The sequence below is a fragment of the Podarcis melisellensis genome (assembly GCF_964234715.1).
Source record: "Podarcis melisellensis genome assembly, chromosome: 13".
NCBI classification, from domain to species: domain Eukaryota; kingdom Metazoa; phylum Chordata; class Lepidosauria; order Squamata; family Lacertidae; genus Podarcis; species Podarcis melisellensis.
This window is the reverse complement of record NC_138545.1, coordinates 52,589,381-52,603,207: the sequence shown is the minus strand read 5'-3', so window position 1 is coordinate 52,603,207 and position 13,827 is coordinate 52,589,381. Positions and strand designations below refer to the sequence as shown.

Genomic DNA, 13,827 nt, shown 5'->3' with positions numbered 1-13,827 from the left:
CACAACCATGTCCCAGTTGGCTTTAGTTTCAGGAATGGGTTGCACCGAGTACGCTCTTTGTGTGCATCTTTTAAGAAGCCCAACACATGCTCAAGGAACACCATGGCGTGTTCTTACCCTAATTTCACCCTTTCTGATGGCTCATCATCCTTGTTTTCCTTCCAGTCGCCTCTCTCCCCGCTCCCTCCTCCTCCTCCAACCTCATTGTTTTGCCCAGCTAGCTATTGTGTCAAGTTTCCTTGGTTGCGGTAGGCAATACTACAGAATGTGCACACCAAAGCCCAGCTGCGTCTTGCATTCCTGGGCAGCATTATAACCCCACTGCCCTTGTTGTTGAAAAGACTGCAAGCCTGGGACTCTCTCTTAGCTGTGCTCCCAAGTGTTGCCTTTGGACAGGACCAGGGTCACAAGGTCGCTGGTCCTAAACCTGCTGTCACTGTAATGGAATAAAGTGGTCATCATTCTCATTTTTACATTGGCTTCTAATTACGGATGACATCATTCACAAAGAATCCCACAGAATAATGCAATGCGGGAGGGGAACTCACACATAGGGAAACAGGAAGCAGGATTTCAGAATGGAAAAAGCAAACGAGACCCTTTGAATGGCTTGCTCAAATTATGACTGTGAAGCGATTTTGTGCACATTTAGGGTGTGCGTGTTAAACTGCATCCCACAAACTACTTTCTCCGTAGTAATCTGCTGGGGGCCACATGTCCACAGTCAGCCTTGAAAGCACACTATCAATCCATCTGTGCTGTGCTAATCGGACTATTGTATTTATGCTACTTTCACTCAGATATCAAACTAAATGATGGCTTACAGTAAGCAGTCTGGAAGCTCAAACCAGAGTTAGTTTGTGTTCTAAATATGCAACAAGCAAGCCATCATCTCAGCTTCAAATTCACTCCCCTCTCCATAGTGCAGCAGCCTCTGGAGGTGAAGGAATGGCTGTAATCATGCTTTGCTAATTCAGACATAGGGACACGGGTGGCGCTGTGGGTTAAACCACAGAGCCTAGGACTTGCTGATCAGAAGGTCGGTGGTTCGAATCCCCGCAATGAGGTGAGCTCCCGTTGCTCGGTCCCTGCTCCTGCCAACCTAGCAGTTCGAAAGCATGTCAAAGTGCAAGTAGATAAATAGGTACCGCTCCAGCGGGAAGGTAAACGGCGTTTCCGTGCGCTGCTCTGGTTCGCCAGAAGCGGCTTAGTCATGCTGGCCACATGACCCGGAAGCTGCACGCCGGCTCCCTCGGCCAATAAAGCAAGATGAGAGCCGCAACCCCAGAGTCGGTCACGACTGGACCTAATGGTCAGGGGTCCCTTTACCTTTTCCTAATTCAAACATAATTCTGAACCATGATTTGCAAACCATTCAAACCACTATTCTGCTTTTCCAGACATTGACATGCATAGCTTTATTAAGCCAGACGTCATACCAAACCATATCTAAGCTTCTTTAGCTATGAAGCCTTGAGTACCTGTATCTTTCCTCTCATGGGACAAAACATATTTCAGAGGAGGCAGTTTGATTAAACCAGGAACCCTACTGGGGATGGATGACTGCCCTCCCATCCACATCCTGTCCTGAGAGCAGCTTTCCACAGCGACTTTGAGTTGAATTATAGAATCATAGAATTGTAAAGGGACCCTGATGATCATCTAGTCCAACCTCCTGCAATGCAGGAATATGAAGCTGTCCCATATGGGGATCAAACCTGCAATCTTGGCATTATCAGCACCACACTCTAACCAACTGAGCTATCCAGGTAGTGCGTTGATCAGTGCATGACTGGAGCCTGCAAACTGCTTTGCATCCAGGTGTTTCTGAGCAGAGCTCTGATGCCCTGTTACCTAAGGTTCTTTGGTTCCTCCTTTCCTTAAGGGGTATTGCCAAGATGAGAAACGATCTGGAAGAAATGCATAGGACTTCCCATTCCAAGCTACTGTTGCGGTCTTGAGGTCAATAGCCATGAGAACTGCATACGGAGGCAATATACCTCATGAGCACCAGAAGATAGGAGAGCACAACAGCCTTGTTTGTATGCTTCCAGAGGTATTTGGCTGGCTACTGTTGGAAACTGTAAAATGGGCTTGAGGACTTAGTTGGTCTCACCCAGCAAGACTGCTCCTACATTATTCTTATATTTCCTTATCAATAGGAACCTGTTGACATTATAAAGAAATAGATCCAATAAGTTATCTTTATTATATATCTTTTTTTTGGTAATGTGCAACCTTTTTAAATATACACTTTGGGATACTGTACATCAAAGTCCTACAATTTATCGTTTAATGTTCCTTGTGCAATCTAGTATTTAAACATTTATAAAGACATTTATTTCCCAAGTAAAAGAGTCACTTAATAATATCACAAAGAAAGTGGAGACTTCCTAGAAATCACTGCAAAGTCATTGAAAAGCACCAGCTCTTTATAGTATGGTTTTTAAGGCACATTATAAATATTTTTCAGCTTTTCCTACATAAAATTCTGATTTGTTCACACATAGACTACAGTATATTCGTCTCTTCACAGTTCAGAAAATTCATTTGAATAAAGACTGTGTCCATCACACACTCACACTCACACACACACTGCCACAAATTCAACAGGCTTAATAGTGCAACATAGCAAAACATAGAGAGAATACACCATTTAATATATCCTCTTTACACAAAATAGACAATGATTCTGAATTAAAGCAAATTGTCCACTGATGGGCATATTCACTTTTATTGCCCTTATTCATGAGAGTCTCTGTGTTGATCAGCTTACAGCCTTCAGCAGAAATCCACTCACTCCAGCGTAAGTTTGCTGCCAACACCCCCAAAACCCTGGGAGAGTTAAGCATTACATTTCTCCCATTAAGCCAGTAGGTCTTTAACAGCAGTCATATGCCGAGTTCAATGAGACTTTCTTCCAGATAAGGGGATATAGGATTACGTCTGTGATCCCTTAGCTTTGGCTTTATTGTGCCTTGGCTTTTACACATCTTACACAGACCTGAAAAATGCCTTCTAGATTCAACATCATCTTGCAACTAATTTTCACAGGGAGAAATAACAGATAAATTTTTCGTGGTGGGCGTCCCTTAAAACAAGAGGCACACAGAACTGAAAGGTTGCAGAAATGTACATGACATTTGCAAGTACATATCTGTGATTTAGTCTACTGAGGTCAAACCAAATATCTATGTGAAAGATATATCCACACAAAGCTGGACTCTAAGGAAAGTTTTGCCGGCACTTTAGTAAAAATGAGGCTAAGGGCATACATGTTCACCAGTAGAGAACTGGAATATCAAATACCAGAGAAATAACTTTCATAACACCATGTGACTTCCCCTCAAAAACTACACTTTTAAATGGAGTTAGTACACATGTCCAACTACAAACCATCAAGAAATGGGCATGTATGTATGAACTGAAAAATTAGGCATTTAAAATCACAAAGGTACACTGTAGAGAAATTTGTTTTAGAGGAGTCCTATATTTGATGTTGAAGGTATTCATAACCATGCAGATATAAAGAGGTTTTGCTTCGTACAATATTTGATTACGTTTACCAGCAAACCAGAATCAGATGGATGGAAGTGAATTTATAGACCATGGTTTAAATAAGGTTGCCCATGGTGTTTGGATTGACAGTTCTAAGGTTGCAGCAAGTTTCTTCACTTCCAGAGGCCACTAAATGCAAAAACTAGAGTACTGAGAAGAAAGAAAATTACACTGGAAAAGCTGCTCCATACTATGGTTTGGAAGTGATGCCTGACTTGAATCAACAACTCAGCAAGCCATTCTAGATTTTGGCTCCTTCTATTCACGACTTGTTCTGAAATGTGGTTGACCTGCCTATTCCATTACAAAGGGAAGATGTTCTTCGTAATGAGAAAATGCAGTGTTCCTGCCAAGTGTAAAACAATATTGGAAAGTAATGGCAATTGTGAAAGTCACCAATTTTTACATTACTTTTGAGAAACCATTAAACACTGTAGGCCCATGTCAGTTTTTTAGACTCTCACTTTCCCTGGGAGTAAAACACCATTGAACTCAATGAGGCTTTTTTTTTAGTATAGGACTGCACTGTAAGTCTTTTAGCTGGCCCTAAATCATAATCTATTTAGTATCAAGATAAAAATCAAGCTCTCCTTTTGAACACACACACACACACACACACACACCAGACTATCAATTTACAGTACTATGAAGCTTAAGTGACCTGAGGTCATGGCACTTAAAAAGAACTGTCAAACACAGAAGACGACAGTATTTGAGGAACTAATAGTGTAAAAAATATTTTTTATATAGATTTTTAAAATTCACTCTGTAACTTGTGTCTACTTTTCTTGATAAGATTATATCATGTGGATCAACTTAATTTTATTTTATTTTTTAAAAAAGTGAGACCACTTAGGCTCCTCTGCATTAAAATTCTACATCAGCTTTGGAGGGGGCTGTTTATAAAGCAAAACATTATTTAATTCCCTGCAATATTGATTGTAGAAAACAGATACGAGAATTAAAAGCCCATAGTTCAATTAGCTATTCACTACTTAAAACATTTGACAGTAAGAAAATATATCTCCTTTATCTTTCACAGCTGATAAAAAGGCACTACTTCATTTCACCCAGAATACTTTTCTGCAGATCGCCTTACAGTGCAACACTGTGCATGTTTACTCAGAAATAAGCCCAGCAGAGCTCAGGGGGACTTACTCACAAGTAGGTGTGCATGGGATTGCAGCCTTAGTGCGTGTTTTTGGAAATATGGCATAGGAAGGAGAAGCAAAGCTGCTGAGAGTTCCAGGGGTGGAACCAGGAACTGCAGGCGTCTGCTGCTGGGATGCAGTTTAGCAGCCAGTCTGGATGCTCTGTGTGACCATTATGGGCCACGATAGCCCATTGCAGCTGCACAGGGTAACACCAGCCCATTGGTAGACAGACTGAAGCCTCTGGGTTGGCCAGGCCTGGTGCAGACACTAGGAGCCAGGCCTAGACCTTTGCTTGGTCAACAGAGCAGGGCATGTGCAGCTTCCAATTCAGCCCACTGATCTTGGGATCCCTAAACTGGAGATCACACCTTCTGAGTCTGGGTTCCAGTATGGATGCCCTTGTGCTGCCCTAGATGGCCCTGGCCTGGTACCAGCCCTAAAGCCAGCTCCAATTTCTATTTTGAAAATCTTCATATCACAAATCCCTAAAATAAATACTTTTTTTTAAAAAAAAGGAAGTACAGGTTGTTGGGGGGGGGGGTTGCATTCCGGGTCATTGCGTGTCTCAGCAGTCACACGTAAGCCTGTTCCACCCTCTTCCAAGGCCGAAAATTGTGTGGGTTGGCGGTCGCATGTCTATCGGATGCGCACAAAATGGTCACCACCTGTACAGTATATTATCTTGATGTTTGAACTTGAGTTCCTTCAGCGTGAAACACAGCCAGCTGAACTCAGAGTTCAGTTTTTCAAATAAAGTTTTCTACAAAATCTGGCCACATTTATACATTCTCTTTTAAAAAATATACATACATAGAGTCTATATAATTCACATTCTATCTCATGTGTTCCCCTCACTCAAGTCAAGACTCACAGCTGAGTTTCCTCTTGCTCCCGGGGTGGGTGGGGGGAATGTGAAAAGATGCCAACTTTTAAAGTTTAGGACGCTGCACAGGTTTCAGCCTGTGGGGAAAACGAGAACTCTGAACCCGTCTTGCGGCTGCTGACCTGTGTGAGCTTGTGCATTAAGCGGCCATTTCTTCTTTTGAGTGTTCCCAAAATCAGATTTCTGCTCATGAATGTGAATTCACTGGTTCGTACCTAGTGTCAGTATAGTAACTTGTATTAAAATGCGCTTGATCGTCCCTTGCATTCAAGACTGCTTGCCAGCGGAGGCCAGGTAACTCCTGGCGAGAAAGAGTCAAGGGTTAACATGTCCCTGCCTCCCAGAGGTGTGCAGTCTCGTTGCCAAGGCCCTTAAGGCACACTGGACCCAAGCTGAGGCGTTTCTCCGATAACAAAATCCGATTTTGTTTGTTCGTATTCCCAAGGAGGGAGCATTTCATCTGACGAATGTCCTGACATCATAACAGCAAGGGTTGGGTCACCTGTTGTGGCAAAGGAATTGGAAGTCAGAATACAGTTATGTCTTAAATGAAAACCAGCTACAGCTTGGGTCATCTTACATAGCAATTTTGGTTCCCTTAAAACAGTGCTGCTTTCAAGGTATGTGAAATAAACGTGGAGATCGCCTATCCCAGGGGTAGGCAACCTAAGGCCTGGGGGCCGGATGCGGCCCAATTGCCTTCTCAATCCGGCCCATGGATGGTCCCGGAATCAACGTGTTTTTACATGAGTAGAATGTGTCCTTTTATTTAAAATGCATCTCTGGGTTATTTGAGGGGCATAGGGATGCATTCATTTTTATTTTCAAAATATAGTCCGGCCCACCACATGGACTGAGGGACGGTGGACTGGCCCATAGCTGACCCCTGGCCTATCCAGTGAAGTTATGAAAGGTCCATACTGCAAGGAGAGCTCTGAATGGCTTTTATTGTGGCGCCACCAAGTGGACATTTAACTGATTCTACTAATACATATTTTAAAACGCAATCCTTTCTATACATACATTTGGGGCATAATCCAGTCCACCAGGCCACAGCACTCATGAGCTGAGAATTTCTAGGTGCTCAACAGAACCCTGTCTCCCACCTGTGTGCAAGTAACAGGCAGGTGGGATACGTCTGGGGGCACTTCTAATATATCCACCCAGCCCTCCCCCTTGCCTTGATAAACGTTACTCATTCTCTAGCCCCATGGGCCACTTCCACCAAATGGAGATGCATCCCTCCCATTCACCCAAATGTCTCTTGTGCCTGTGTGCAGAGTAGGAAAGCAGGACTCTCATGCACCCCGGGGAACCCTCTGCATGTGGATGTGCTCACAAATAATGGATTGTGCCTTTCTCTCTCCCTCTCTGGTTATTATTTAAAATGTCAGTACTGTATCTAGTTGGGACAAATCTTTCTATTCCAACAAACTGTACAGCATTAGGACTTGTAGAAAACCCAGACTTTGGGGGGAAATCCTCTGTGTTGTCCTACATGCTAAGAACTCCCCATTTTTGCCTCTGTCAGCCCACCCATGCACACACACCTTATCAGCCCCCAAACTTATTATCAGCCCCAACAACTCAACAAAAACAGTAGTTCAGGAGGAAGACAGAACACACAGAGAGAGATTTTTGCCTCATCAACGGGCCTGCTCTGCTGTGTGGGGTAGAGTTGTCCCTTTGTGAGAAAAGCCTACTCTACTGTTGTGTGACTGACATATATTTAAGAAAATAGGGGAGCATAACCATATATAAATCTACATTCAAAACCTGCACTTCTTTTGCTTCAAAACAGAAAATATAAAGTTAATGCAAGAGATGACAGAAAGATCAAAAGGAGGCAGAGAATGTAAAGAAGAGTTTGGAATGCCTTTGTTCCTATGGAATTGCTAGAATTACTGAATCAAAGGTGATCGGTGAAGCGGATGTGATCACTTGTGATCACCATTAGGATCCCCAAATGTCTAAAAGATGGCCATTTGGCTTTCTAGTGCAGGATTTCCTCCTTGAGAAGTTCAAAAGAAAAGAAAGAGAAAGAGATGAAACCTCAAAAGTGAGAAAATAGCTGTCTGCAGACATGCCTAAAATATTACAGTGGTACCTCGGGTTAAGAACTTAATTCGTTCCGGAGGTCCGTTCTTAACCTGAAACTGTTCTTAACCTGAAGCACCACTTTAGCTAATGGGGCCTCCCGCTGCTGCCGCACCGCCGGAGCACAATTTCTGTTCTCATTCTGAAGCAAAGTTCTTAACCCAAAGCACTATTAGTTAGCGGAGTCTGTAACCTGAAGTGTACGTAACCTGAAGCGTATGTAACCCGAGGTACCACTGTACTTACATGTGTGTTGATTCTGGGAGGAAACTTCGAGACCGCTCCTCAGGACCATCTACTTGCAAAAAAGAATCTACAGATCTATTGCTGAGTCGAATGGGAGCAATCCGCTGGAAGTTGTTTGGAGAATAAGGTATCTGGACTCTGGCCCGTTGGGATGGCACCACCATCTCTTCTCCGGAGAGCCAAGGCGAAAACCTCATGGTGGAGTTTTGTTCGATATCAGCTGAAAATACTGGATTATCAATGCCTATAAAAAGTCAGGGAGTGGCGAATTCAGTTGTTAAGTAGACAGGCAATAAGTTGACTGGCATGCAACAATCTCCACCCAATTGGCTAGGAACACAGAATTGTGCTGGGCTGATTGCAGAGGTGGTTCATCTTCATGTAGCTTAACAAACTGAGATCTCCCTTATTGCAAAGAGCAAAGCTTCCAGCTTCCTTCACCCCTTTCCTCTGCAGGACAATATTATATCTACTGCATCGTAATATGCCAAGGATACTTTTCATTCAGAGTCCCATTCATGGAGGCTACTAACAGACCACATAGAATGATCACAGTATCATGGAATTGTAGAGATGGGAGGGACCCCGAGGGTCATCTATTCCAACCCCCTGCAATGCAGGAATCTCAACTAGCTCATACATGACAATGGCCATCCAACCTGTGCTTAAAAACCTCCACAGAAAGGGAGCCCACAACCTCTCTTAACAACACAGAACTTCATGATAAACCCACATCAAAAATTTTGCTACCACTCTGTAATATTTTTCTCTCCATTGTAGCCTGAAGCACAATTTCATCATCCCAGGGACAGAGTTGAAAGTGATTACTGAAAAAACAGTTCCGCATTGTAATTCTAATGCACAATTTTGCAATTTCATGATGAATTTAAACCCTTCCCGCAAAACCCTGTCCCCTCCAGAGAACTTAGTTTTGCAGTATGGAGAATGAGGTTTAATGTGTGTGACATTTTTTAAAGGGTTTTAAGCAATCAGACTGCATTTAAATTGGATTTAAAATTTAGGGAATTAATCAAATTTTGAATCTGTGCAAATTCTCATTTTAGCACCAGTTATGGTGTCCTTAATCCTCAGTCTGTTGTTAATTATTCCTTAATCCTCAGTCTGTTGTTAATTAACTACAGTTAATTATGTTAGATAGCATCATGATAAAAATCAAGATATGCTTTTATAATATTGCAGAGGTGAAATCGCGCCATTCATATCCTTACCACTTGTATCTGTGAAGTTCTGCTTGGTGACATTAGCAAGGAATTCTATTGCTCTCCCTGTCTGTAGATTGTCATAATCATTCTCCTCTGGTTCAGAAAACTCAATTTCTGGAAGAAAACAATATTAATTTACAGTACAGTCTTATACAGTAGTGCAAGCTGAGGCATTCTTTTTATAAAAAAAACAACAACCCCAATTCACTGCTTGGAGTTTGGCTAATTAAACAATCTATGGGGGGATATTTTTGTTACTATGTTATGTATTTTTGTGTTTTTATATTGTAAACCATCCTGTGATCCTCGAATGAATAGCATTATAGAAATTATTATTATTATTATTATTATTATTATTATTATTATTATTATTATTATTTTAAACTGCTAGCCTTGGCTTGGTTTGCACGTAATGTTAATCCAATGGCTTAGCGCCAGCCTGAACTGTGTGTGCTCTCAGGGAAGAGGCAATATCTGCTTGGCTCTTCTGCACATTCTGCTGCTGCCCTGAGTGTGTTGTCTGAATCTGGACTCCTGGTTTAGCTTTCTCCAGACAGAGCTGCAACCAAGGTTTGTGTTATGCAGGGCTGCCGTACGTCTGGGAAATCCCAGACATTGCCAGGATTTCAAAGGCAGAACTGATGTCTGGAGGGAATTTCTGAAAGGTGTCGCTTTGTCCTGGATCTTAGGCAAGTCAAAACCACATTTGGGGGGTTTGTCTAAAAAAAGTTCAACAATTTCGGTGGTTTCCTGGTTTTTACTTTTTGAAATATGGCAACCTTATGTTATGGTTTGCAGCTCATAGCGTTTCTGAGAGAAGTAAGACAAAGGCATACATGGGGGCAAGAGGAGGTTACAGAACAAAGCAGTATTCAGGAGGGAAAGAAATAAAAGGGGGAAATAGGCAGTGGATGGACAGAGGGGCTGGCTGGATGTAAAAACAGAGGGACAACAGGAAGGAATGAGGCAAGAGGAATGGAGAGACTGGAGGGAGAAGCACCCAGGGTTGTTGACACACCATCTCGTTCCTCTGCTTCATGGACATGCCCACACTCCAATCCTCTCTGCTTCCCCACCAGTCTCCTACAGAGCCCGGAAACCTCCCCTGATTCATTCCAAGGCAATGGCCCCCTGCTCCACCTCAGAAGGACCACCTGGCCTTGGGCAGGGCCTCCTGGTGCTGCAGAGCTGGTGGGGAGGAGGGCACCCACAGGAGGATGAGGGGGAGAGAGGAGGGAACTGAGTCAGGGGAGGGGGCACTGAAAGAAACTAGAGATTGCAGGTTAATGTTTTAAATTATCATGATAAACAGCAAATAGATAAGCAAAGGCGATAAGAGTAAGGGTGGTCAGGGGGGACTGGGAGGGGCACTGAAGGAAACTAATGCTTTAAATTATCATGATAAACTGCAAATAGAGAGGGAGGGGATAAGAAAGGGAAGCCTACACAAAAAGTGAATATAAAAAGGAGTTCTGGGGGAGATGGGGAATAAGATGCAAGTTAGATGTGACAGGGGGGGAAATAATAGAAGATCAATAAAAATACTTTAAAGAGATATATGGGGAAAGAAGGGAACATAAAAAATGAAAATCCATCTCTAGTTAAGAGCTCTGGATGAGCAAATTCTATCTAAAGTGGAGAGTCTGAATCAGTCAATGTTCTATCCTTAGTTTGAGGAAAGCTGAACTACAGAATTCCCTGCCACAAGAAACTTCTTGTGGCAAAAAATTCCAAAATCAAATGATGCCAAACGCTGCCCCCATTTGTGTCTGGGGCCAACCCTGCATTGCCAAGGTTCAGCCTCAGTAATTTTTGGCCATCTCTAGTGGGCCCGGGGGGGGGGGGGGAGAAAGTTTGAGAACCACTACTTCAGGCAATTACAACAAGATACAAACCCAAATATATTTGCAAATGGGAGTCAAGGTATTATTAATTTAACAGCACATTTACCTTTTTCCTTTATGGCTTCCGAAGAGAGATTTCCATTTGGAATGACATTGCTATTTCTCTGAAATAAACAAGCAAAATGACACACACATTTTGGTACATAGCATATAGAAGCAGAATAAGTTTGGAATCTTTAGCGGGCCCAAATATTCCAGTGGTGAAATAAAAAGTGAGTTTCCCTGTGTCACATAGCAGAAAAGCCTTGTGAAGCACCTTGCACTACACCTTTTCTGTGTTTCCATTGTATAAGGAGCTCTCACCTATTTTCAATTTGTGTAATCAAAATCACATTGATTGCTCCAGGATCCAATAAATGGAGCTCATTTCTCCAGCAACAGAGCTGAATGACCTGGCTTGCATGACACTTGGGCTTGCCCAGGTGCGGCAGTTAGTGAGGAGAGCTTGACCACAGACCAAACCTTGGCTCAGCTGTGGTAAAAAGGGAAGAGGAAGCAATGCGGCTGTGAGCTCCTCTCAGGAAGCCCATAGCTTCAAGCAGTCTCCATGTGCCATAGACTGGCCCGCTGTGCCATGCAAACTAGGTCCATGTTGTCTTCAGGTAGTGCTTGTCACCTTGCCCATGTGTGCACTTTAAAACCATTCCTTTATCACAGGCCTTCCCAAACTTAGCCCTCCAGCTGTTTTGGGACTGCAACTCCCATCAGCCCTAGCTAACAGCAGCAGTGGTCAGGGATGATGGGAACTGTAGTCCCAAAACAGCTGGAGGGCAGAGTTTGGGGGTGCCTGCTTTATCAGTTGTAGAGCTGGTGCCTGCCAGTGTCTACCTAAAACTACTCTTAGCTATATAATTATAGTGAGACCGTGGGAGAATCCATGTGCAGAGGGTTGTCATTGTTCACCGAAAAGTAAGAGCCAAGGCTCATGTCATCTGTTAACTGCTGCTCAGGCCAGCAGAGGTCACCATCCCCATTCTGAGGCACAGCTTGGCCATCAAGGGAAAGTGCAAGAAACTCTTAAACCATAATCACCATTGCCATCAAAAGGGGGCATGACTACAGATAAGCATAATTCCTAGTGCCAGGCATGTTTACTCAGAGGTGGTCCCACTGAGTTCAGTGCTACTTCCCCTTGGAAAGCGTGTATAGGATTGCAGCTGCAGCCACAAAGTTTTTATTATACCTTGAGACAATTGCACAGGTGGTGATTAATAAATTCATGTCAATGGTGATGATGAAAACAACGCACATCCTGTAGGTGCAGAGAATGTGGCTCTAGCTCCCAAACAAAGTCTTTCAAGATCTCAGTTATGCATCAGCCTAAAGCTCCACTAAGTCAGCAGCAGTACTCAGTTGATCATATCTTCTGTTGGTCTTTCCACAGATCTCTTAGTAACACCAATCAGGTTGGAAATGTACTGTGAGTGAAAAAAACAACCCTAACTCTCTGTCATTGGAAATGCTGGACTTGTTGTTTCTCGCCTACTTGCTGCAGAAGCAGTTGATTCCTTATGCGGCAGAACTCCTGAGTTCCACTGTGGACTTTGGGAGGACCCACCAAGAAATCAGCCACCCTAAGGGTCCTAACAGTTCCTCACCATGGATTACTGGCTCCAGCACAGCAAGGCTAAGCTCTCCGTAACCGGCAGAGATGGAAGGCTTTTGCCATCACTGGATCTATCCCCCTCCTCCTGCAAGCTTTTTAGATAAGGAGACGGGAAACTGGATCAAACCAACAGATCAGATCCTGGCCTCCCCAACTGCTGTGGGCCACTCTGGCAGATGGGCAGGGCCACCCACCTCTCCCTCGCCTGATACTGTTATGATGTTGGGGGACCACTGCAGGGGGGCTTGCTGTCCTGGCCAGTCAGCTGACCCACAGCAACAGTGAGCCCCTTTGAAGAGGCCCTTTTGCAGGCGCACTTTAGATTCAAAGTGGCCTGTGATGGGGCTGGGGAAGGGTCAGGATTTGGCCTACCGGCCAGATCCAATTCCCCACCAACGTCTAAAAAACTGGAGAAAGGGTTGGAGTTGCAACATTGAAGCTGATTCTGTTTGGATCACCAGCATTTCGTGATCTCTGCAGGCTCTTGCACGAGGAAGGGGCACAGTCTGCATGCCACTGACTTCTGGCAAAATCAAGTCCCCATCTACTTATTAACTTCATTGCTTGCAGCATTTGTGTGGCACCCCATAACATAAAGATTGCTGGGCAGCTTCGAAGAGGTACCAGCATATTGCATGTCTGGTGCAGAAGCAGTTTAGCACAGTGGCTCTCCCGGTTCATTTTCCAGCCACTTCTCCTTCACGGCCGGAAAGCACTTTTTCTTACAAGTTTTTCCTTTTGGCAAAGTTGTAGCTTTACATCCAGAAAATTCAGCATACACGAGTCCACAAGTGTAATTTTGCAAAGAACTCAAAAGATCGTTTCAGAAAGACAGGGACAAATAAAGTGAAATGATTTGAAGAGTAGTAAAGTGAGGCAAAGGCCAATGGAAAAGAGGGCAATAATCCTGAACTGCAGAATGATTTGTTTGTTTGTTTGTTTATTTTATAAAAGTATTTATACCCCACCTTTCCATTTAAAAGAAAACTCACAAGACACTATTAAAACACACCAAAACAAAAACAAACAAAAACAACTAAATAAATAAAATATACAGCAGCAAAATGTTTTTTTAAGGAAGGGGGAAAAGTCAAGGCAAAAACAAACCACACCAATGCAAGCCAAGTAGAAGGAGAGAATTGAGATTACTTCTTTT

General features: G+C 43.3%; 1 protein-coding gene across 3 annotated transcripts in view; it reads right to left on the bottom strand.

The window, feature by feature from the left end:
* Positions 1-2,186: 2,186 nt before the first annotated feature.
* Positions 2,187-13,827, bottom strand: part of SLC9A3 (solute carrier family 9 member A3) — a gene marked incomplete at its 3' end in the record, with an annotated part of 99,691 nt that continues 88,050 nt past the window's right edge. For 2 of the 3 annotated variants that reach the window (XM_081883951.1, XM_081883952.1), the window contains exons 14-17: positions 11,112-11,169; positions 9,168-9,275; positions 7,939-8,182; positions 2,187-6,097 (exon numbers count right to left, since the gene is read on the bottom strand). In XM_081883951.1, coding sequence (XP_081740077.1) covers positions 6,094-6,097; positions 7,939-8,182; positions 9,168-9,275; positions 11,112-11,169 — 414 coding nt within the window. Of the gene's footprint in view, positions 6,098-7,934; positions 8,183-9,167; positions 9,276-11,111; positions 11,170-13,827 lie in introns of those variants that run through there. The other variant, XM_081883953.1, reaches the window with a different exon arrangement.